Source organism: Littorina saxatilis, linkage group LG13 (genome assembly GCF_037325665.1).
Source record: "Littorina saxatilis isolate snail1 linkage group LG13, US_GU_Lsax_2.0, whole genome shotgun sequence".
In the NCBI taxonomy this organism is placed as follows: domain Eukaryota; kingdom Metazoa; phylum Mollusca; class Gastropoda; order Littorinimorpha; family Littorinidae; genus Littorina; species Littorina saxatilis.
The window spans coordinates 15,565,450-15,591,752 of record NC_090257.1 but is presented as its reverse complement, the minus strand read 5'-3'; the positions used below and the strand labels follow the sequence as shown (position 1 = coordinate 15,591,752).

The 26,303-nt window shown below is 40.3% G+C and overlaps 1 protein-coding gene across 4 annotated transcripts in view; it reads right to left on the bottom strand.

Annotated features, from left to right (window-relative positions):
• LOC138983699 (uncharacterized) overlaps positions 1 to 26,046 on the bottom strand; it is a 57,948-nt gene extending 31,902 nt beyond the window's left edge. Inside the window, exons 1-3 of one of the 4 annotated variants that reach the window (XM_070357006.1) lie at positions 25,787 to 26,046; positions 9,321 to 9,453; positions 8,060 to 8,086 (exon numbers count right to left, since the gene is read on the bottom strand). In XM_070357006.1, the coding sequence (XP_070213107.1) occupies positions 8,060 to 8,086; positions 9,321 to 9,431 (138 nt within the window). In that variant the 5' untranslated portion in view covers positions 9,432 to 9,453; positions 25,787 to 26,046. Of the gene's footprint in view, positions 1 to 8,059; positions 8,087 to 9,320; positions 9,454 to 14,783; positions 15,127 to 15,151; positions 15,173 to 25,786 lie in introns of those variants that run through there. The other 3 variants (XM_070357008.1, XM_070357007.1, XM_070357009.1) reach the window with 3 other exon arrangements.
• Between the last annotated feature and the right edge of the window lie 257 nt (positions 26,047 to 26,303).

Below are 26,303 nucleotides of genomic sequence, written 5' to 3'. Positions count from 1 at the left end.
TGTCTGTGCGTGTGTGTGTGTGTGTGTGTGTGTGTGTGTAGAGCGATTCAGACTAAACTACTGGACCGATCTTTATGAAATTTGACATGAGAGTTCCTGGGTATGAAATCCCCGAACGTTTTTTTCATTTTTTGGATAAATGTCTTTGATGACGTCATATCCGGCTTTTCGTGAAAGTTGAGGCGGCACTGTCACGCCCTCATTTTTCAACCAAATTGGTTGAAATTTTGGGCAAGTACTCTTCGACGAAGCCCGGGGTTCGGTATTGCATTTCAGCTTGGTGGCTTAAAAATTAATTTATGACTTTGGTCATTAAAAATCTGAAAATTGTAAAAAAAAATAAAAATTTATAAAACGATCCAAATTTACGTTTATCTTATTCTCCATCATTTGCTGATTCCAAAAACATATAAATATGTTATATTTGGATTAAAAACAAGCTCTGAAAATTTCATCGTATTCCTTGTCGGTTCCTGATTCCAAAAATATATAGATATGATATGTTTGGATTAAAAACACGCTCAGAAAGTTAAAACGAAGAGAGGTACAGAAAAGCGTGCTATCCTTCTTAGCGCAACGAATACCCCGCTCTTCTTGTCAATTCCACGGGCACTGCCTTTGCCACGGGCGGTGGAGTGACGATGCTACGAGTATACGGTCTTGCTGCGTTCAGTTTCATTCTGTGAGTTCGACAGCTACTTGACTAAATATTGTATTTTCGCCTTACGCGACTTGTTTTCTTTGTTATTACTATATTATCCCATTCCTGGGAAAGTCGGGTCGCCTCCTCCCAATGGAAAGCTAGCAGCAACAAGAGTCGCGCTACCCAGGTGTGTGCGTGTTGACGTGTAATCAGCCACCTGCACGTCTGGCAGAATGAGAGAGATGTGGGGCAGGTATACCGTCTGTCACAATGAGAGAGATGTGGGGCAGGTATACCGTCTGTCACAATGAGAGAGATGTGGGGCAGGTATACCGTCTGTCACAATGAGAGAGATGTGGGGCAGGTATACCGTCTGTCACAATGAGAGAGATGTGGGGCAGGTATACCGTCTGTCACAATGAGAGAGATGTGGGGCAGGTATACCGTCTGGCACAATGAGAGAGATGTGGGGCAGGTATACCGTCTGTCAGTCTGCACATAAAGATGACCCGTGTCCGTTTCGGCTCGGGTTCGAACCCATGACCGGCAGATGACTCGTCCAGTGCTCTACCAACTGAGCTACCTGGTCCCCTCAAGATAGTCAACGCGGGAAGGAAGGTCCTTTAAAAGCACACCCCTTGTCGTGTCAACAGTTGGGCTCAGCGTCTCAGGTGTGGCCAGGATTTAACACGGGATAACATCACCCCTCTACTTTCACACATACCAAATCAGTCAACATCAGCTTTTTGTGGAGAGTGGAATGTTTTAATGAATCAATGTTTGTGGGCAATACGTGTCAATCTGCGAAATACATTCATAACAACATGCAACTCTGCACAGAAAGCATCAGTTGTTAATTGATGGTTCACTTCCAGTTGTTGATTGTTGGTTCACTTCCAGTTGTTGATTGTTGGTTCACTTCCAGTTGTTGATTGTTGGTTCACTTCCAGTTGTTGATTGTTGGTTCACTTCCAGTTGTTGATTGTTGGTTCACTTCCAGTTGTTGATTGATGGTTCACTTCCAGTTGTTGATTGTTGGTTCACTTCCAGCTGTTGATTGATGGTTCACTTCCAGCTGTTGATTGATGGTTCACTTCCAGTTGTTGATTGTTGGTTCACTTCCAGTTGTTGATTGTTGGTTCACTTCCAGTTGTTGATTGTTGGTTCACTTCCAGTTGTTGATTGTTGGTTCACTTCCAGTTGTTGATTGTTGGTTCACTTCCAGTTGTTGATTGTTGGTTCACTTCCAGCTGTTGATTGTTGGTTCACTTCCAGTTGTTGATTGTTGGTTCACTTCCAGCTGTTGATTGTTGGTTCACTTCCAGCTGTTGATTGTTGGTTCACTTCCAGTTGTTGATTGTTGGTTCACTTCCAGCTGTTGATTGTTGGTTCACTTCCAGTTGTTGATTGTTGGTTCACTTCCAGCTGTTGATTGTTGGTTCACTTCCAGTTGTTGATTGTTGGTTCACTTCCAGTTGTTGATTGATGGTGCACTTCCAGTTGTCGATTGATGGTTCACTTCCAGCTGTTGATTGATGGTTCACTTCCAGTTGTTGATTGTTGGTTCACTTCCAGCTGTTGATTGATGGTTCACTTCCAGTTGTTGATTGTTGGTTCACTTCCAGTTGTTGATTGTTGGTTCACTTCCAGTTGTTGATTGTTGGTTCACTTCCAGTTGTTGATTGATGGTTCACTTCCAGTTGTTGATTGATGATTCACTTCCAGTTGTTGATTGTTGGTTCACTTCCAGTTGTTGATTGATGGTGCACTTCCAGTTGTCGATTGATGGTTCACTTCCAGTTGTTGATTGATGGTTCACTTCCAGCTGTTGATTGATGGTACACTTCCAAGCGGAGGGATGACCTAGTTTATTCCATGTTAAAGCTTGGCCAGATCTGAGATGATGCGCCAGATTGTTCACTCAGGAAAGACTTTGCCTTTAACCAAATATTGCTTTCTGCGACAATTTCATCATTCCCAATATGTCAAATGAATGACTTGCTGCTAATAGGAATTTGAATGAGAAGAGCAGCTCAGCGGCAGCGGCTGACATAAAAAGAGAGCCAAATGGACAAGAACTCATTGATGGAAGGATGGTTTGACAAAGATGATGAAACGTTCCGAATGAAATGCATTAAAAGAGGATCACAGCAACGGAAGGAAAGTGGAATCGTAAAATGAAAAACGGCTAGAGAGAGGCAGAGGAGAAGAAAGGGAAGAGAGAGAGAGAGAAAGAGAGATAAGAAATGATAAGATAAGACCTTTATTTGTGATGGTAATGGAATAAGCATAAACATCGGCTCTTTTCATCCAGCCCTCATCAGAAGAAGTGCTACTCCGAATTACTTGATCACAGATACAAACGTATTTACAAATATTCACAAAGAAACCATGTGTGGAGAATGTTGAAAACATGTCTTTTTATGGAGTTTTAATTTTACATATTCATGTACATACATACAATCTTGGTGAAAAATCAATAATCGTGAGCTGACTACAGAAGATAGGGAACACAGAAAATCTAAGAGAGAGAGAGAGAGAGAGAGAGAGAGAGAGAGAGAGAGAGAGAGAGAGAGAGAGAGAGAGAGAGAGAGAGAGAGAGAGAGAGAGAGAGAGAGAGAGAGAGAGAGAGAGAGAGAGAGGTGCAGGCTTCTTGACGATTTAAACATTCAGTCAATCTGTCGGCCTGAAAGATCGAAACTGAACACACTTTGTACGATTTCAGCAAGTCCAGAAAGTCTTGGGCTGACCAAGTTCTGTCGACGGACACAGCGCTGCCTTGTCTTGGTAAAACAAACGAACAGTGTGTATAATTTGTGTTTAACGTGTTTTCTTTACTTTTCTATGTTAAGTCAAGCATAACATATAAAATCATTCTCTGTTTAAGGAAATAGTAATACAAATATAATGAATTCACTTTTCAGCTTGTAATTGCAATATTAATTTTCGGTCGATTTTGGATTAACAAATTGCGTAATTAATTCATACGTTCCGAAGCTGGAAAACAATCCCAGAGTCCGTGCCGGGTCAAAGAATGTTTGACTAAAAATGTTTGACGAATTTGAGGGATAAAACATGCGGGCGCCCCAGGGCATATGACGTCATTAGCCGTTTTCATCCCCACATACAAATTTAAAAATTAAGGCACATCGTCTGGAAGAATTTACATGTAGAGTTTCATAAATATCCATCCCGTTGTTTTATGGGAATCGTTCAACACACAAACCTATTCGTATACGTGGCTGTTTGTATTTTTTTTTCTTTTTCTTTTACATACACATAAACACAACATAACATACAGCATACACAGAGTTTATCAACAAAGCGCATACACACGCACATACCTAGACATAGACAGTAGAGTGGGTTGTTGAAAAGACAGGGGACATGGAAGGGGGGGGGGTGGGGTGGGGGAACTGAGGTTGGGGGAGGGGAGGGGGCGGGGGGGGTAATTGAGGTTTGGGGGAGGGGAGGGGGGGTAGGTGGGGACGGTGGTCACACTTTGGCCTCCAAGTATACATGGAGTTTAATTATCGGCATAAAAGTACTGTATAACCTGTTATGAATAAAGGGGTCAGGGGGTATCACATTCAAAAATGTTCATACAAAATCCATCAATACTAATTGTGTTCTAACGTCCCTTCAACCGACATGACTCTCCGAGATGAGCATCCGGGACCGATGCAAGTTTATTTCCTTTCTCCGTTTTATACGTATATGCACATACACACACATGTATAGGCATTCCCCTTACCTCCCTCTCGATTCCCAGGTTCCAGCAATATATTCAGTCAAATACTGACTGAATGTAAAAAGGAGGGGATTAAAAGCAAGCCGACAAGAACAAAGGAATGCAAAAAAGAAGGATGGAAGGATGGATGGCAACCGCGCACAGTACGGGTTTGAAAATGATTAATTTCGCACATCGACATAGTTGTTAACTACAAAATTAATTCAGCAACAATTAAATACATAACTAAAGAAGGCCGTGCCCTTCGTATATCATCTCTTTTGCTAGAGGTTTGAACCTAATTAAAAACAAATTGTATAATTCCCACTTCCAAGCTGCACCCCAAATGTCAGCTCAGTCGACCCATAACCGCCAGAGATCTTAGTGTGGACAGAAGGACATACAAACAAAGAAACAGGGTGAAACCTTTATATCCCCATTTAAAGGGGTGTGCAAAACTTCTTTCTTAATCTCAAAATATACAGACATCAAGCATCCGGGCTTAGGATTCTTTGTTTGTGTCCACGTGGAAGGATGTTGTAATCAGCATTTATAAAAGCATGGAGGGATCTACAGTGATGTCATTGATAGTTTCAGCGGCAGGGTAAAATAGCTTTATTAAATTGATTAGAATATGTGATTATATAAACAGTTATATGTCTGCACCTATGTCCGATTGTTGCACGTGCACCCTGTGGCACTTAGACAGGAAGGACGCAACATCTGGAACAGGCAGAAAATAAATGATTGGGCTAGAAGCAAAAGGTCAGTTCAATGTTGTGCGATCAACTGTTCAGGCCAGGTCGCTAATTGTTATGTCAGTGCACACCGCAGAGAGCAGAGGGCACGCAATTGAAATGACAGTAGGGGAACTGGACCAGATGAGATAATTAAAACGAAACTGAAATGAAAATAAGACTATTCTGAGAGAGAAGACCTCAGAACTAGAAGAGAATAAAACAAGAGATTAAAGAATACAATAAAAGCAAACAAAAAAACAACAAAAGAGACCTGGGACAAAGTTAGCAGTAAAAGAACAAAGAGATAATAAAACAAGACATTACGATAGGAGAACCCCTCAGAACTGGAACACAGTTAGCAGTAAAAGAAGACACAAACTAAGGAACCCAAGGAGTTGCTGGAACCCGTCAAGCGATGTGTGAAATGATCTAAGAGGGCAGTCAGGATGCTCAAATAGTTGGGAGCATTAAACGAAATGCAACCGGCAGGCAAAAGCTGTAAATCGAAATGTCATAGAACGCTTGATTTCACATCGTACTGACATGAACAGATGATTTAGGATGACAAGTATTCAGTCGGTTTGAAAAATTGCATTGAGTCTGATTCTCTTTTCCTTAATATCTGTGAATTTACACATACAAACAAACAAACAAACGAACAAACGGATAAACAAAACAAAAAAATTAATACAAGCAGTTGGTTATCATGCATATTTTGTCGATGCATTTCGAATGGCTGGTTGTTTGGTTAGGTGATGTCACATTATTCTGACATGAGCACATGATTTAAAATGGAAAATATTTAGCTTGGGACTTTTTCTTCTTCTCTGCAATGTCGGTAGAATATGAATAAAAAAAAATTAAAAACTTGAAATACGTATGCTACACCATTCTGATAAGCATCGCTCCACGGTTATTGCCAGTTGTCTTTCTGACCGGACGCTACAGTCCTACGCGAATCTATCAAAAAAATAATACAGAGTTATCTCCCATATGTTTTTCGCGAGCACTGATCTAAATTTGAGATCAGTGTTCGTGAGACGAAAATGATTGCAGATTGGCCGACTTTGACAGTGATCTCCGTTCTGTTCTTCACAGTTATGATAAAGACATCGTTCTAAGGTCAAAACAAGTCGACATTTTGGGACTGCTGCCGGAAGGAGACCGTAATATATGGTTTCATCACTGTCAACTGGTTACAGAAAAAATCGTCTGCTCCAGTGAGCGCCGAAACCAAACGGTTGATTATCACGTGACACTTTTGCCATATTTAGAGTTGTTTGCACAGTAAATACAGCCGCGAAAAATAGCTCGCTTGAAACTGTCTTACATATCAATTCCTTTGTAATTTAAAAATTACAAAACACAATGAAAAATCATTATCGACGATCGCGAATCTGCTTATATCAATAATACATTACAAAAACCTCTAAATATGTTTAAAAAAAATCAGTTTCCTTGCAAGACAAGGAAACTCAAGGCATCCTGTCAGGGAGAGAATGAGCCGAACTCATTTTGACCTGAGTTCAGGATGATGCTACACGTGTTTTCGTAAACATGAGAATGTTGTCGATTTTACTTTCGTGAATGCCACACACACAAAGTTATGGTTAAGATAAACTTCGTTAAAAAAAAAAGTGGGTATGAAGAGAGAACGAGCATTTTTGAATCAGTGTGTACTGTACTTCTATCCTGTACCTGCTTCTCTGCCTACAGTGTGTACTGTACTTCTATCCTGTATCTGCTGCTCTGCCTATCTCCCTGTCTGCGTGCCTGCATAATTATTCTTACCTGCTTGTATGTCTCTCTGACGAGAACCTCAGGGGTAAAGAGGGTACTATTAAAGTAATGGTAATGTGTGTACAACTGGACATCAACTGGACAGAGAACGACAGCACCAGCCAACAAAACGTAAATACAAACCAAAGAAAACACACGAGAATGGGAGCAAACCAATGAAGAGAATCCACGAAAAGAACAACAACAGATAAATGAACAGAATCCCAAGAGGAATTAATCGATGCACAGAATCATAAGAGTAATAAGAAAATTCAAGATGAATACGAGCGAATCACTGAGCAGAATCAGAAGAGGAATAAGAACAAATCAATGAACAGAATCATAAAATAAACAACAACAAATTAACGAATGGAACCACAAGAGGTACACAAAACAAATCTATGAACAGAATCCAAGAGGAATCAGAAACATTGATGAACGGAGTCCAAGAGGAATAAACACAAATCGATGAACAGAATCGAAAGAACAACAACAAATTAAAGAGCGGATTCGCAAAAGGAATACGAAACAAATCGATGAACAGAATCCAAGATGAACGAGAGGAGGTCAGCGAACGGAATTAAAAGAGAAACAAGAACAAAGTCAATGAACAAGACTATAAGAGCAAATTACAAAATAGAATCCAAGAGGAATAAGGGGAAAAACCATGAAGAGAATCATAACAGGACCAACTGAAACAAATAAAAGAGTACAGTGGCAAGAATAATACGAACATATCAATGAACAGAAGCTAAGAGTAAGCGGAAGAAGAACACATCCTTGAACCATACTAATGAGAAAAACACAATTCAAAGAACAAAGCATACGGAGAATAATAATAATAGAAAATCAATTAACAGAACCATAAGAAGAATAAGAACATATCAGTGAACAGAATCTACGATGAATAAGAATAATCAATGGACAAAAATCAAGAATGACTTCAAACAAATCAATGAACAAAATCCCGAGAAGACCAAAAACAAAATAGTAAACAGAATCCGACAGGAATAAAACAAATCGATGTACAGACAGCATGAGGAATACGAACATATCAATGAAACAAATCTAATGAGAATTAGAAGAAAACAATCAATGAACAGACACCAAGAGGAATAACCAAAAAGCAGAATGGCAAAAGGTACAATAACCAAGCAATGCTCTTACCTCGCCTTTTTCGTCATCGTATGTGTCCTGAGCGCGTGTGAGACACATGAAGGTTTGGTTAGTATTAACGAACAACATATTAAGGCAACTAGATCTAAGAACCGAAGGGAAGTCATGAGTGCTCTATATATGTAGACAACAACAGAGTTATGCAGCTCAGCTGGGAGAATTAGACTCATTGGAATGAACACACTAGGGCTCACCGAACTGTACGTCCCTGCGTTGTGTACGCACTTTAAGCCGAAAAGACGTACCAAAAACTCTTGACTTGGGTCCCACGACGCACTAAACTTGAACAGAACGGGTCCCAGGACGCACTACTTTGCTTATCGACATTTTATTGGATCTGCTGGTTCTTTCCGTCCATTTCATAGGATTTGCTTGTTTCTTTTATATTATAACCAATGCCTTCCAGAATGCCTTATGTGGCTCGCAGATCCCGGAACGCCCGTAAACCCCCGCTATACACATTGCTACCTCCTGACACTGTGCAGGGTTTCACCTGGGATAAGAACACCCCGTCACTTTTAAACAAACCGAACATCTACAACCCAAATGCTTTTCTGTGGCTATTGGAATATTGTGCTGAAGTGATTTCGTAAAATACGAATTTGTCAATCTGCAAATCTAATTCAGGTTGCAACCATGCTGTTGCTTCTTCGTATTTGTCGTCGAGAGAGAGGATTCTCTTATTCTACGAAAGAGCACGGACAGATAATTATGTAACGGTAACCATGATATAAAAAAGATATAAAAAAAAACAGCAAGAAAGGTTAAATCATTGGGACGTTTAATTTAGGATAAAATCAAACATTCACAGGAACTTTCTGCATTTACAGTTGAGAAACAAATAACAAATAATTGATGTGACTTGTCTTAGAAATTGACTGGGATGACTCCAAGATGGTCCAATTACTTAACCTCTTTTTGTGTTTTTGATTTCTGATTTGGAACGTTACCGTTTACCCGTTTTGGATTTCTGGTCAACATGATTGTTTACATGGCAAGAAGTTTTGTCTTCATATTACGTACATAGCATACAGGTAAACCGAAAGGCGTACTAGGTAACGTGGGAAGCTTAGGTACCAAAAAAAGGAGACTGAAGCACTCTATAAATAGACCACAACAAGATCAAGTGAGAGTTATGCAGAAACATTCTCCAGGCACCTGAGAGAATAAAAAGCATTGACATTAACAAATGACTTTCATCCTGTGGGACACACGTGTTGAATTTGACCCACACGGTTTGGTCAGTGCTTACCTGGTACGTGCTAGGGCTGCCGACGCAGTTTGGTAGGGCGCTATCACGACCACCACCATCCACTACCACTACCACGGCTATAGACAACAGCACCGACACTGGGAACAGCATTCTCAATCACGTTGTTGCTTCACTGAAACAGATGCAAAAGGAAGAAGGGTGTGTATAGTGTAGGAGTGAGAATCATAGTCATCCTCAATTTTAATGTGTGCGTGTGTGCCGGAGGGTATAGGCATAAAAACGTGTATGTGTGCGTCTGTCCCTGTTTCGGTATATATGTCTTCTTCCCTCCCTCCCTCCCTCCCTCACTTCCTCCCTCCCTCGCTCCCATATCCCCCATAACTCTCTCTCTCCCTCTCTCTCTTTCTCTCTCTCTCTCTTTCTCTCTCTCTCTCTCTCCCTCTATATATCTATCTCTCTCTCTCTCATTCTCTCTCTCTCTTCTCTCTCTCTCTCTCTCTCTCTCTCTCTCTCTCTCTCTCTCTCTCTCTCTCTCTCTCTCTCTCTCTCTCATCGTCACCATCATCATCATCATCATCATCTCACAAATTGCTTCCTACATGAACTGTAAGAAACCTGGTCCATTGAAGTCAATTGAGAAATGGTCACACATGAATATAAGTCTGGAGAAGACAACTGTCTTTTCACAAGTAATAAAATTAAATATCGATACCTGATTGAGGCAAAAGAAGACAACAACTTTTCTTTGTTTAAACATACACGTAACGCACAAACTTTCAAATATCCCACACGAATCTGTTTTCCTTTTCGATATACGTGTTCTGATTTATATTTAACAGTTTGAAAACGAAGAAAATATCACTTGCAACTGTTGGCAGCGCGTTTCTTTTGCCGAATACTGTCAAGCTTATTCGCAACATCGCTAAGGGTATTGTTTTGGTCGCAAGTAAACGGTAATGAAACCGTTTGTCTTTTTTGGGATATGTTGAATGTTAGCAAAAGATACCAGACAAGTTTCGAAACTGATATCAACATTCGCCTGCCAGCTCATGTTGATATCTGTTTCTCAACATGTCTGTTATCTTTTGCTAACCGTCAAGCCTGTAAGAAAAACCTAATATTTGCATTGTGCGAATGTCATTAGCGCGTGGTGTGTGGCAAAAGAAACGCTTTGCCCTTTAAATAACTAGACACAACGTTTGTGGATAAAGTGTGAATCCGTTTGTTTGCTGTTGTTATTTTTCATTTTCGTCGCTGTGCGCTTTCGTGTTATAACACAGCGTAATGGGACCCTGTTATGAAGTAGAAACGAAACAGAGATTAACAGCACGGGTTATTCGTCAAGGAATGGTTAAGCCATTAACAAGGTCTGGGGTGTCACTCATCCTTTCTGGCAGCACCTGATAACACGGGTGCCAGACACGTCCCTTACTTGTTAATGATAGCCAGATCCGCTCATTTTGCAGTTACAAGGACAGCTTGCATAGTGTGGTGGATGGCTTTATTGACGAAGAAGATCCACGGGCTCCTTCAAGAAATGTTCTTTGATATATTCTACATTAAAAAGTACATGGGGTAGAGGAAGATCGTTAGGTGTCGGTAGTCATCCACACGCTGAACATATTTTCTAATCTGAAAAACCTACCATTCAGGATCGCCAAACTTTCTCACAGCTGGGAAAGGATGGCGGCAAAATTTCTGAAACTTGAATGGTCCTTTTAGCAAATTCGTGGAAGAAAACAAATCCAAGCAACATCTCTGAAGGTAATGGCCCTTTTTTTTTTTAAATCGGACGGCCAAAATGTGACAACCAAGCGCCAGTGTTGTTGTGTAATTCCACCTATGAACACTACTTTACCTCAAAGATGGCCACAGTAGCACATAGAGACTTACGTGTCCATGCTCAAGAATTGGACCATACAATTCCAATGACGTCAGCTCCCAAAGATAGTCTGTTCACTATAGCTTAACTTAATTTAACTTAAGGTATTCATGCCCACACGTGCAATGAGCATGACAATTATTAACACTTAGAAATACAGACCTGCCATTGCTTTCTGGGTAAGTAGCGTGTGAAACCATCGCGGTTCATCACAGTTTTAGTGTACAATACGAGCATCATTCCACTGGAACATCTTGTCAAAGTCGTGAACAGAATTGCGGCTATAACCACGAAGGGTGGAGAACTTTTACTGAATAAACAGCCATGCAAAGCTGTATGAGGAAAGTGGGCTATGTAGCCTTGAAGAACGAAGGAAAAGACATAAATTAATTGTTTTTCATAAGATGATACATAACAAATGCCCCCAGTACTTAGTAAATGTATTGCCCCCTCTTGTAGTTGACATTAATCCGTATCATAGACGAAGACCATTAGAAAGATATGTGCCTCCTCATAGAACCGAATTATTTCGCAACTCTTTTATCCCCAAAACGACTGTACTATGGAACACCTTACCAGATAACGTTAAAATGACCACCTCCTTGAGCGAGTTCAAAAATTATTTGTCAAGTGCTGATTTTAAAGTACCATGCCATTATTATTTTGGAGAAAGATTTGAACAAGTACATCATTGCAGATTGCGTATTGGTATGAGTGATTTGAATTTTGATTTATGTAAGCGGCACCTTAAGGATTGCTCTCAATGCGAGTGTGGTTATCCCAGCGAGACTGCTGAACATTACTTTTTGCATTGTCCCCTGTATAGAGATATAAGATTATTTTCCATTGATAATTTGATAAATGATTATAAGTATATCGAAATATTATTGAAAGGCATCCCGCAATATTCACGAAATGTCAACCAGACCATATTCATAACTGTACAGGACTATATTAGACAGACGGGCAGGTTCCGTAAATGAGCCTCTATACTTCACTCATTACATTTATTAGACACTGTCATGCGACATGCTGCCTGACAAATTTTTCCCCATAACCTCTCTCATGTTCTTTTGTTGTTTTCCGACTTATCAATTATGTCTCGATTTATGCGCAATGTAGTGACTTTTCCTCTGATCACAATACGCATTAACTTTGTGCGAGTGTCTTATGTGCACTTATTACAATTGAAAAAATCCCCTCAAATATTGGCGCTCCAAGTCTTCTTCTTCTTCTTTTTCCCTTAAGCTAGCTACTAGCTAGCTGCCCTTTCCCCACCTCATGTATCATCAACCCCTTCCCATTTTCTGCTTGTTTGTGTATCTGTTTTGTCTTTTGTTTTGTTTTTCGTTTCCTGAAATGAGCTAATGTACTTATTCCGCCATCATGCTAACCTTTGTTTTGTAATTACTATGATTGCTTAAAATAAGCATTATATGCTTGAGTATGTAATCATCCATGCATTGTTCTTGTCATGATTAAAATTGAATAAAGTTTTGTTTAAACCAACAGACATTTTAACGGTGGACGCCAGATTTGTTGAGCTGAGCATGCCTGTAGACTTATTTTTCTAACGTGGGGAAATTGTTGGCTGCTTCCAGATTCACGATGAGATCAGTGCGCTGGTTTTTTTTGTGTTTGGCTATTTGTCATCCAGTAAATATCGGAAAAAAATGTGTTCCCGCAGACTGGAAGTCGAGAGGAAAATTAATGTGTGTGTATGTGAGTGAGAGTGAGAGTGTGTGTGTGTGTGTGTGTGTGTGTGTGTGTGTGTGTGTGTGTGTGTGTGTGTGTGTGTGTGTGTGTGTGTGTGTGTGTCTTTTTATATTTAGTCAAGTTTTGTTTGTCTTCTTCGTTTACATTCGCAGGTTACAACTCCCGCGTACATTCGAACTTCTTTACGAGTGGGCGTCTACGTGTTCGACCGTATTCTTCACCGCCACTAAGACAGCCGTACTTATTCGGAAGGTAAACGGTATTTTTTTGGCGGTAGCTAGCCTTCCGCAGTGACGTAGTTGTGCCAGTTGTAAAACAACAAACCTCTGTAGTTGAACAGCCAGGCATGCAACGCTCTGGCACTGAAGCATAGGGCTTATCTTCTGAAGCATTCAAGTGTCGAGATACGCTGCTATTTTGGACTTTTGGGCGTCGTTCGCTTGGAAAAGCTACCTAACGTTAAAAGAGAAGTTGTCCGCTTGTTGAAGTCTTTCTTTTAGCCAAGACTAAAATACAATACGTTATTTGTATTTTTCACCAAAATATAACATTTGACAAATATCGAGATAGATAACCATTGTTCTCCGAGACAGCGCTATCAATAAATAAAGAATACTACATGGCTTACTGTGTGATACCAGGTTTACACGAATTTGCTTTGATATTGATATGCGAGCGAAAGCGTCACGTGAAAGTTCTCAAATTCTTACCGAGAAAACAACAAACGCAAAAGTGTTTCGAGAATGAAGTTTGTCTTGGAGACTTGGTCATCATGAGCAGTGGAAAAGTATGTCCATGCAGGCTGTAGTGTGACCCGACCTCATTTACACAATATACATACGTGAGAAGAGATGGTTCATATGTATCACATGGGTGGTCTCTCACACGTAGGTGAGATGAATAATTGTAATTTATATTTTTAAGCAAATTATGGCATTTTACACAGATCGAGACAGTCATTGTTCTCCGACTACCACGCTAGCGGTCGAAATAAACAATGACTGTTGAGATAAGTCTTAAATGTCATATTTAAGTCAAATATTACAAATAACATTTATTTATCGATTTATTTTAAATAGAATTCATTCTTTAACAAAAATGTTACGGATGAACTTCACACAAACATATTCTCATTTTTAGTTTTAGCCAAGATTAAAAATGAGAATATCTTTGTGTGCGTTCATTATGTGTTTTATTCGGCATCTGACGTCACACGACTCGAAGAAGGAAAATCAAGAGCGTAATAATTCACATGATCAATAAAGTCTCTATAGATACTGGATTATTCTGAACTTTGTGGCGTTGTTCGCTTTGAAGAGCTAACTTACTTAAAAGATGATCTGTTCGCTTGTAAAAGTATTTCTTTATCCCAAACGCGACTAAAATATAGTGTAACAATTCGTATGACCAACGAAGCGTACAAACAAGGTAAATTTGGACGTTTATCCTTCAGAAGAGCCGACTTTGGGGTTCTGTGCCAAATAAACCTTAACTTTTGAACCCTTGTGTTCTCTTGTTTTCCAATGCATTTTTTTAATTTTACACTACTTCAATCCATGAGTTTGAAAACACACACGTGTCATAGTTTCAAAATGGTAAACATTCTTTCTGTTCAGTCATAACTCCGTGGACGATGTCGCTTTAGCAGCAAAGCATGCCAACATTTAACAAGTCTTTCAAGATTTATGTATCGATATTCTTACATGTATGTTTTTCTTTCTTGCTTCTTTCATTAACACTAGCTGTAATTTATTACAGAAATTAGCTAACATCACGTGGTATCTGGAACGAGAAATGAGAGGCAAGAAATCCAATCAAAACAAAGCATAACACCTTATGAAACGACAGTATAATCATCATATCAAACACGGGCACACGGCCGAACAAGTAAAAGTCGAGCTTACCTTCGATGATTTGTAGATTGTCGAAACTCAATTAATGCTCAGGCTCAAGAATTCACTTCCCGTAAACAGTATTAACTTTCGATACGGGGTAACTCACTTTTTAGCACTTGCCTTCATTGATTTGAAGCAAAACCAAACACAAATAGCTTCGAAATATACACTTTTTTCTTTTCTCTCTCACTCAATGCAATCTTGGGCTGAAACCAAGCACACGTATTCTGCAGAAATATTCGCTACTTTCGTACGGCTGAACTAGTCTTGGAAGAGCTGAAACCACTATTCTCCTACTTCAGACATAGACTCACGAATACACGTCTCAAACAAACGGTGCTTATTTTTACACTGACGGCAGTTTTGCGGTTACCTACCTCGACCTCTCAGCCACGTGACGTAGTTTTTCAAGTTGAACCACAACAAAACCAGGTTGTGGCTTGGAAAGCGCGCGTGCACACGAGTTGCGTGCGGTGAATTACGTCGCACCAGCGTCGAAAGAGGTTCGGAAGTAAGCTGCCTCGCCAAGAGCTATCTTTTATTAGATTTCTGCCACTGCTAAATTTACACGGTTCAGGGAACCGTCTTCGTAGTGATGGGTTTCGCTGCTTTTTAGCAGAGGAAGGAAAGCCGAGGTCGAAGTGATGCGTAGCAGGGTGGAGGAGTTTCTTTGTGGAGGGGGGAGGGGGGTTAATATGTGCTCTGGCTGAATTGAAAATGTGCTCCCCCCCCCAAAAAAAAAAAGATAATCTGTTTATGCAAATCAGGTACACTGTTTCCTTCAGTCACCAAGACCACAAAGCCAGCGCCGTCTCGCCCATCAGTGATTCAGTTAAACTGGCCCTGACGACCACCTCTAGTTAAACTGGCCCTCGACCACCACTGGCCCTGACGACCACCTCTAGTTAAACTGGCCCTGACGACCACCTCTAGTTAAACTGGCCCTGACGACCACCTCTCCATAACGACCACCTACCCATTACGACCATCTCAAAAGATACCCAACAAGTTATTTTTATGTTCTGCACCTTTTCATAGCGATCACCTGTCTATAACAAACACTTTTGGTCGGTCCCTTGGGTGGACGTTATCGACATGTTCGACTGTATATAATATGATCCTTAGCGTTCAGTTCACGACAGAGTTTCTAAATGTTTTGATATCGCTTTACGCGACTTGTTTTTATTACTTTACCTGGTTCGATCCGTTCTGACATTTTTATTGGAACGTGGAAAGCTATCTCGCCTGGCTACATATGATCTGAAAGCAAACCGTGGTACCGAAGCAATTGGTAATTTGCTGAAAATGTGTTTCCAGTTCACTTTCTTTAAAGTGGCCCCCCTGCGAGGAAGCAGGATTTTGGAAACATTCTCTCTCTCTCTCTCTCTCTCTCTCTCTCTCTCTCTCTCTCTCTCTCTCTCTCTCTCTCTCTCTCTCTCTCTCTCTCTCTCTCTCTCTCTCTCTCTCTCTCTCTCTCTCTCTCTAACTGCATTATGAGTTTGTACAACAAAGCAAAAGCGCTCTTCCCATATTTAACTGGATTCGTAGCTCACACAACAATTAAAGAAAGAAAGGCAGACATAACTAGAAAGAAAGAACACAAAAACTCACACAAGAAAGGAAGAAACGAGGAAGGAAACAATTACAGACACGTGAAGCGATTTTCTTTATTCTTTTTAACATGATGAGTTTATTTTTAATCCGAACATAACTTACGTATGTATTTTTAGATTCAGGAGAAGGTAAAGAATACAACCTGGTATTCTGGTAATGAAAATTCGATTGTAATCACACTTTTAAGCTTTCAAGCTGAAATGCAATCCCATAGTCCGGACTGGATCAGAGAATGTTTCACCCAATTTTCTTCTTCTTCTTGTCGATCACACGTTATAATGTCAGCCCGGACAGCGAGACGAATGATGCCGTCTTCTCCAGGACTTTCTTTCCTCCGTATAGCTTGCAGTGAAGGGAGACAGCAGTTGGCCACACGGTTTTTCTCAGACTCTCAAGGATGGTGCATCGCTGGAGGATGTGTTCAGTGGGCTGGTCCTCTAGTCCACAGCTGCACGTAGGGGAGGGGACCAGCTTCATCTTTTGGGACATGTGTGCATTTAGGCGGTTATGCCCAGTGCTGAGTCGCATCAGCACGACTTGTTCATGTCACGCAACTTTCAATCAATGTGCTTAAAACAAGTGAGCTGACCATAGTGCGGCCTCAACTTGCAGTTGCTCGCCACCTAGTTAATGGGTTACGACACCATTATCTATCTAATTGTCATGCCCTAGTTGAGGTCTTTTTCCGGTAATGGGATACATTGCGGCTGTTTTTTGTCACCGAGTTGCACTCGGTTGTCGAACCCACTTCACGTTCTGTCGTCGCTACGCACGCCTAGCGAGATATTGCGTGAATGAGCAGGCGATAATTCATGTACGCATTTCAACTGGCCATTTGCGGACATATTCACAGAATGCATTGCGATTTTCTGTGTGACCGGTCGTCTGCACCAGCGCGAGAGTTCCTTCTATCTTGAGTAGTTTGTTTGAACAAATTGTTCTTGGGATCAAAAGAACTCTTTATTTCATAATACTGCTGTTCCATTTCGGCCATGGTCTGGTCTTTGGGGTTAATTTAATGACTCTATAAGGACAACGTTTGAGAAAACCAAGTCTTAATGTGGAGGGAGTCTTAAAATTGAGGTCTTAAAAAACATAGGGTTGACTGTAGTATGAAAGACAACGATGGGTGACCAATTCCTAGCTAAACATACTCTGTTGGATTATCACAGATCTCGCGTGAATGCGTCTCCTTTCCCGATTTCTGACAAATGAACAAAATGGACTATTTTGAATGGCAAATTCACTGCTCTTTTTACTGACATGCAAAACTGGTTTCGTTTTAGCTGTTCTTATTTTAAGTCATTTTTCACGAGCAAAACTACACTATACCTCATTTAAAAGCAAGCTACTTGTTTCACACTGTAATGAACTGGATGGTCTTTCTGACAGTTTAATTAGTTTTAAGATCTACACCAACACGTTCAGAATGAACTACTATGGGGAAAAGATCAGAAGAATATGGTGGATGCGACAACAACAGTACTCGCTTTGAAGCCAAGAACTCTCTTGTCGCAAAGACAGTATGCACCTGTGCGTTGTCATGTTGCCATGTTGTCATGTTGCAGCATGAGCCCTTGAAAACCTGTGTTTATTTGTTCGTATTTGTCAAGAACAATAACAGATGCACCAAATGCTAAAATGTCACGTATATTCAAGATCTTAATCAAACATAATTATGAGGATTCCAACGCGACTGTAATCTTTTTAAGAGATGTACACTTTCAAGTCGCGGACTGCAAATGTCAGCCTACGTCTATGGAGACTAACTGCTGACACGCTTGACTGATCTGCATAGCTCTTTAAAGAGCATTTTCCAGGAATGCTGTTCGCATTTAACCTTCGCCAGGCCGGGTTATCGACTACACACGGAAGACATCGTGAGGCCGTGTGGACCCATGCTTCTCAAAGAAGGAAAAACGTGCATACCTTTCTGTAGACGTCATGGGTCCGCACGGCCCCACGGCGTCTACGGAAGGGTTAGGGTATGCATATTTTTCCTTCTTTGAGAAGCATGGCTCCGCACGGCCCCACGGCGTCTACGGTAGGGTATGCCTATTTTTCCTTCTTGAGAAGCATGGGTCCGCACGGCCCCACACCCATGTTTCTCAAAGAAGGAAAAGCGTGCATCCCCACGCACGCTTTTCCTTCTTTGAGAAACATGGGTCCGCACGGCCCCACGATGTCTTCCGTTTGTAGTCTAAATTTGACCTTTGTTTTTTTAATTACTTCTCGCTGAAATTTAATGATCTTTTAGGACATAAGAGCTTTTTAGGTGCCTGAGGCATTCTTAAAAGCTCATTAAAAATTCCGACTAATTTAAGAGATATTTGCAATTAAACACTCTTGTGGGTCCACACGGACCCACGACCACCGGCGAAGGTTAATCCAGTGCGCTGTGAACGACCGGTGTTGAATATGTTCATAATTAAAGAATAATTTGAAGCTTTCATTTCTCTTAATGCCTGCTAACTTTCATTTTCTTTCTTTTCAGTCTGACAGGAAACATCTTTATTTTCATAACTTTTTCTGGCATGTCGCATAACATCATAAATAATGTCTCAAATTACTAAGATTCCGTGTATATTTCACGACACGTGTTAGCACAAATCTCCGAAAGTTTAAAAGAAATGCGTTGAGGAGTTACTGAAATGTACCGTGTTTTGTCTCAGTTACCTGCTAAAACGCCTTAAAAACACACCTTTTATGGCGTCTGAAAGGAATTACACCTACACCGCTCAGCGTGCCATAACGTCATTGTTAGACAAGATAGGTAAACAAAACTTACTGTTTTGGATGCAAATGTTATTGTTCTTTCCAATCACACGTTAAACGTGTTCCGTTTTAGCTGTTCTGATTTTTTGTCGATTTTAACACGAGAACTTTGCATTTGAAAATTTGATTTTGGGGGGTGTCTGTGTTGTAGGTTCTACTGTATTAACACTACCTCCTGTAAAATCGATCTGTTTGCTGAATAAGGTAGGGGAATGAATGGCCTTTCTAGTCTTACAACTGGTTTTAAAATAAACGGCCTCGTCACAAAAATATGCATTGTAAGGCATCTGCCGAGGTTTTGAAGGGTAGTATAGAAACGAACTTCGTAAACTTTTTTCGCCGTTAACCTTTATTGCCTTTCTACTACCCTTAAAAGTACATAGAGTAATTCTCACGCTGTAACAGTGACCGCAACATAGACCTTTCCTCTTATTTGTGCGTGCACTATACAAATGGGTGCTGTGATCTTTAGCGTGCTGCGGGCAGTCGTTCATAAATCACTACGCGTGATAATATAATCACACACGCCTACGTAACTAGCGGACTATATTGCGAAAGGCCAGTATTCTAGTTGTCTACCTCCCGTCGTCTGATATAATTTGCACATTCCAAAATTATCACTTGGTCGCTGCAGACTGGTCTTAATCGTGTTGAACGTTGTCTCATAAATGTTTTCCACAAAAGATAAGTCTGCTTTGTAACACGCTGCTTCGTGTTGTACACCAGGTTTTGCTAGTGTTAAACTTTGCTGCTAAGCAAACTTAAGTCTTTGCCTTGATGTTTATTTGAATTCAAGTTTGTTTAGTTGAGTTGAATTGAGTTGAGTTCCGTTTCGTTTCGTTTTCCCTTCACGTGGTTTGGTTTGTGTTCGCTTGGTTCGGTTCAGTTTAGTTTAGTTTAGTTTAATTTAGTTTTCCTTCAACGTGGTATGGTTTGTGTTGTCTTGGTTCAGTTTAAGTTTAGTTTAGTTTAGTTTAATTTAGTTTAAGTTAGTTAAGTTTAGTTTTGCTTTGTTAAATTGTACCTATGCATTACCCAATATTGACTGACTGTGTGATGATATCTTCTGCTATGGTCTGTTTCGACAGTGATATCAAAATCTCGACATCCGGTCTCAATTTTGATATCACTGTCTCAACAGACCATAGCAGAAGATATCATCACACAGTCCGTCAATATTGGGTATTCTCTGGACATTTTGTATTTACTGTAAAGAAATTACAAAAGTATTTGTCTCAGTTTTGGCTGTTCCATATCCCTCCCTCTGATTATTTATTCATTTTGTTCACGCTTTTCTTGTACTTTTCAGTATTTCAAAATGTCTTTTCTTTCAAAAAATCTTTATTTTCATATATATTTTTTTGTTTTTAAATTTAGGTGTTTTTCTTTTTGAAGTGGGGAAGCAATAAAGAGGTCGTCGATATCAAAACTGACATCGACAGAAATGTCGTCGATATCACTTTTGCACTGAGCTGAATTTTTCCCAATTGACCAATGGAAATCCACATAGCATATGAAATAGCAATATTTCTTTTTGTTCACTCTTTTCTTGTACTTTTCAGTATTTCAAAATGTCTTTTCTTTCAAAAAGTCTTTAGTCACTTTTGCACTGAGCTCAGTTTTGCCCAATTGACCAATGGAAATCCACGTAACATATGAAATAGCAATATTCTTGTTATATCCCATATCCCATATATTTGTCTCTGTTATTCAAGTGAGCAAATATAGCGCGATATTTGCTCAGTAGGCCTCAACTTCGGCCTTGACCTAGGCAAGTAACCTGCGCAGCCGCAGTAAGAAGAACAAGTCGCGTAAGGCGAAATTACTACATTTAGTTAAGCTGTGGAACTCACAGAATGAAACTGAACGTTGTCCGCCGCTAGTGCAAAAGGCAGTGAAAGTGACGAGCCTGTTTGGCGCTGTAGCGGTTGCGCTGTGCTTCATAGCACGCTTTACTGTACCTCTCTTCGTTTTAACTTTCTGAGCGTGTTTTTAATCCAAACATATCATATCTATATGTTTTTGGAATCAGGAACCGACAAGGAATAAGATGAAATAGTTTTTAAAACGATTTCGGAAATTTAATTTTAATCATAATTTTTATATTTTTAATTTTCAGAGCTTGTTTTTAATCCAAATATAACATATTTATATGTTTTTGGAATCAGAAAATGATGAAGAATAAGATGAACGTAAATTTGGATCGTTTTATAATTTGTTTTGTTTTTTACAATTTTCAGATTTTTAATGACCAAAGTCATTAATTAATTTTTAAGCCACCAAGCTGAAATGCAATACCGAAGTCCGGCCTTTGTCGAAGATTGCTTGGCCAAAATTTCAATCAATTTGATTGAAAAATGAGGGTGTGACAGTGCCGCCTCAACTTTTACAAAAAGCCGGACATGACGTCATCAAAGACATTTATCGAAAAAAAAAAACGTCCGGGGACATCATTCCCAGGAACTCTCATGTCAAATTTCATAAAGATCGGTCCAGTAGTTTAGTCTAAATCGCTCTACACACACACACAGACACACACACAGACACACACACAGACACACACACAGACACACACACACACACACACACACACACTCACACACACACACACACATACGTGTCTGAGGGGGGGATATCTGGACATTTGCCGCAAAGAAATATGTGTTATATCTGGACTTGTTTATTTCTAAAGCAACAGACACGGAGTGCGAGTGTAAACATGTGTTAGACTTAAAGAATACTTTTTGAGACTTAAAAAAAAAACCCACTCATTATTGAAAGTTACACACCCAAAAATAGAGATTCTGAAACACGTGTTATATCTGGACATCTGCCACCTAAAAGTGAGTGATAGCCGGACATATGACCGGAAAGCTGTAAATACTATCAACTTTATCAAAATGGCGTTACATATGCGTGGTAGTACAAAAAAGCTACCAGTAATCCCAAATTTTTTTTTTTTTTTGACAGGGACAAACCAAGGGGAACTTTAACGCCTCTCGGCGTACTTGTTTTAGACAAATGTCTCCGCAGCTGATAGTTGGTAGACTTTATTGGATGTCGTTATTCAAATGCAATCCGTCAGAGACAGAAAGCTTAGAAAGGAATTACGTTGTATTGTTTTCCTGCTTTGCCTGGCTCAGGTCGGGAAATTCAGGACCGAAAGGACCCAAGGTGCAACTCATTCCTTTTGATGAGTTTCAAGTTTCTTATAAACGTTTTCGCAGCTGTTGGTAGACTTTATTGGATGTCGTTATTCATATGTATCCGTCAGAGACAGAGAGCTTAAAAAGGAATTACGTAATTGGTAGACTTTATTGGATGTCGTTATTCAAATGCAAACCGTCAGAAACAGAAAGCTTAGAAAGGAATTACGTTGTATTGTTTTCCTGCTTTGCCTGGCTCAGGTCGGGAAATTCAGGACCGAAATGACCCAAGGTGCAACTCATTCCTTTTGATGAGTTTCAAGTTTCTTAAAAGTTTTCGCAGCTGTTGGTAGACAGAGAGCTTAGAAAGGAATTACGTAATTGGTAGACTTTATTGGATGTCGTTATTCAAATTACAAACCGCCACAGACAGAAAGCTTAGAATGTTTTTGTTTTTGTGGGTTTTTTTGCGCATGAAAAGATTTCAGGCCAGATTTTCTTTACCAAACCAGCGCTGCACCGAGACGGTTATAAATACCCAAACGACGCATACCGCAAACGGTTCGGGAATTCCCGACAAAAGAAAAGATCCGCACGCGGCACTGGCAACTTGATAGATAGATAGATAGATAATTTATTGCCAAGTGTACAATACATGAATGAACATAAAAAATACACGAGGAAAGCAGCTTGCTGTGTGATAAAAACAAAAATAAATAGCATTCATACATCACTGGCGCATAGCATCATACATACATGGGTAAGACAATTTGGTATCACAGTAACTAATACATACACTATACAGACATGGTGAGAACTATGAAACTCTAAGAGCTATCGGAACCCCTAGGACCCCCCCCCCCCCACCACTCCCCCCCATGTTCCCGCACTGGTAACATACATCCCTCCCCCCCCCCTCCCCTCCCCCCGCCGTCCTGACTGTTAGTAAATGATAACAGACATGTGAAAATGGATTATCATAATCAGCCACTTAGCCGGAGGCGCGAATGCTGATATCATTTGTGAGACATGTCTGTTATCATTTGCTAACAGCCAGCATATTAGAAATAACGGTTTTATTACCGTCTATTTCGACCAAAAGAAATTTCGAAGCGACCCCGCGAATTAGACGGAACAGCCACAATGGCAACTGGGTCGATCTTATCTGATTATGCCTGTCAGTCAAAGTATTCTCGTTACCTAAATCAGCCAATCGGAGTCACTCACCTGACGTGAAGAATATTCACAGGTCAAATGTGTTCACAGCATCTCTGGTTCACACAACAATCTCACAAGATAAACCATGTTGAACATGCGTTTCAGTTGCTTCGATATATCTCTTGTCCATCTGAGAGCGACAGATTTCAAAAACGGGCAAGGCAAGCGAGAAAGGAAATGACGTAAATATATTGTTGACGTAAATTAAGTGACGTAATTTCACTTGAATCGTCAGAACTTGGAAAAGGACATTTTGAAGTGAGTGGATCAGCACCCCAAACGCAGAGGGTGGGTGGTGCCTTGCCGTTCTGTAAAGCGGCCACCGACAAAACTGGCTTTTCTGTATTTTTAGATAAAGAGTGTAGTATCTGACAGCATTTGAAGTGTCATTCTGTAGAATAAGTCACGCTGATAATGTTAGTTCCAATTTTTACTTTGTCTTGATAATGTTTAGCGTGATAAAGAAAAAGGGTCCCTGCCTGAACGTTATAACATTTCAGGGTTTGGCCTGGGAGAAAAAGGCAATGGGACATTTGTCCCCCTCAACTAAATTCCGATGGGACATAGTCGAAGGCAAGAAGCGTCAAAGATGCATGTGCGCGTTTTTGACCAAAGATGCAAAATGGTGCAATATGGTGCCATCTGAGAATTAGCCGCTACGTATCTCGTGTTATCTGTGTATGTGTGTGTGTAGGTGTGTAATCCGATGTAAAGTGTACATTTGGTGGCGCAGTGGTACGTAATCTCAATGCGCCCTTTGACGCACTGAAGGGAATTGTGATGGGACATTTTCAGATTTAAAGCGCCAATGGCGCAGGGCGCACTAGTAGATGAAACCCTGCATTTAGAGGGTCACCTGATTGGTCCAAAAGCGATATGGTGCACTGAAATGGTAATAAACTTATATATCGCTTTAGTTTACAATGCTCCACTTTACTTCTCTGTAAATATATTATTTTTTTACTGTACCTTATATTTAACCTGAATGATATTTATGTTACTCTTACTTTTCTTTACTTAGATTCGGCTTAGTTCCAATACCATTTAAGAATGAAATTTGAACGTTGTTCCGGAATAATGTACGTTCCAAACCTAATTGATCGCAAATGGGCCTCATCAATAAATGTGTGCCAATGTTAGCAACTGCACCAGCATGCAGTGTGTTACTACTACTCTTGCTGAAGTAAGCCTATTTCTGCATGCTGTCTGCTGTCAACGCATTTAATTTCAAGAAAACAAGTACTGAAAGCCATTGTGGTGCTCTGCCCACGACAAAGACATAGTCACTCGTGAATGTTTCGTTTCGTCTATAATTAAACGTTCAATACACTAACCTTTCTTGTTATCACATTAAGTAAAGTTGTGATTAAATGTTTTCAGATAGACTCGGAATCGAGACGAAGGTGATGGTGTGTGTGTGTGTGTGTGTGTGTGTGTGTAAGAGCGATTCTCAACAAAAACAACTACAAGACCGATATTCATGAAACTTTAAATCTGAATTCTTCCTGATAGTATCCCCAGACACTTTTCTCATTTTTACGATAAATGCATTTGATGACGTCATATCCGGGTTTCTACAAAAGATGAGTCGGCAATGCTGAGACCACATTTTATAATCAAATTGATTGAAATGTTGGTCAAACAATCCTTTATCCAGTGCGGACTATGGGATAGCATTTCAGCATGAAATCGTTAACATTAGTCAACTAATCTTTGCTTTGCCTTTTTAATGGAAAGGATCAAGACAGATTAACACTGATTGCATTGTATTCTTCGTCATTTTCCGAATCCAAAAACACATAGTTATGTCATGTTGACTCTCAAAATGTGCTCACAAAGACAGAAAATGGGTTTGATATGTGTGCATGCTTCAAAGAGCCCAGCGCGATCCATCTCGTTCTTCGGGTTTTGGGTAGCCAAGACTCACAGTCTCGATAATGACTGATTCCGGGTTTTCATTATTGATCTTTTACTGATCGACTAAATTTTTTAAATATCGCATCGAGCGTCTTCTTTGGTTCTTGATGTTGGAACAGTGAGCAGTCTGTTTCGGATACTGATGTTGTTATGTCGTTTATGCTGACATTTATTAAAACCCCAAACTGATGACCTCGGCCCTACACTGCAAAAGGTGTTCCATGAAACCCAAAACTCCACACATATAACATATCACATACTGTATCATTTTTAAAATAAGTTTTGAAAAAAAGTATAGTAAATAAAGAAAAGAAAAACAAAAAACAAATGTATCGCACTCACCTGCTCCTTCAACCAGCGTCTTGCACACACGACCGTCAATTTGGGAAAGAACTATGAAAACTTCGGAACAAATCCTTCAGTAGAACCTCCACGCAACGAAACGGGCCAGAATACGCGCTTGACGGAAGCGAGCCGAAAAGGAACAAAACGAACGATAAATCTGACGGGCCCCGGAAAGAAAGCAGACCTCAGCCTCGCTCGCAGGAGTAAGCAGACGACTTTTAAAACTGGAAAGACTCAGTCAGCCAGCGAGGCAGAAATGACGGCAAGAGAGGTGGGGTAACTCCACGTGACCGAAAGGGAGAAAACTCTCCAGTTTTTCTCTCCAACGAGGCGCACTAATTGGCACAGACCGCGGGGGGTCTGTCAGAGATAAAAAGCTGAGCTGGGACCGCCGTTAGTTTCGCCTGGCACAAACTACGACGCTTCAAGCGCCATGCCGCTATCCCTACCGATTTATCTATCGGGCGCAGGAACGGTAAAATTCGGCTGCCCCAGGTTTTAACGGAACGGGTCC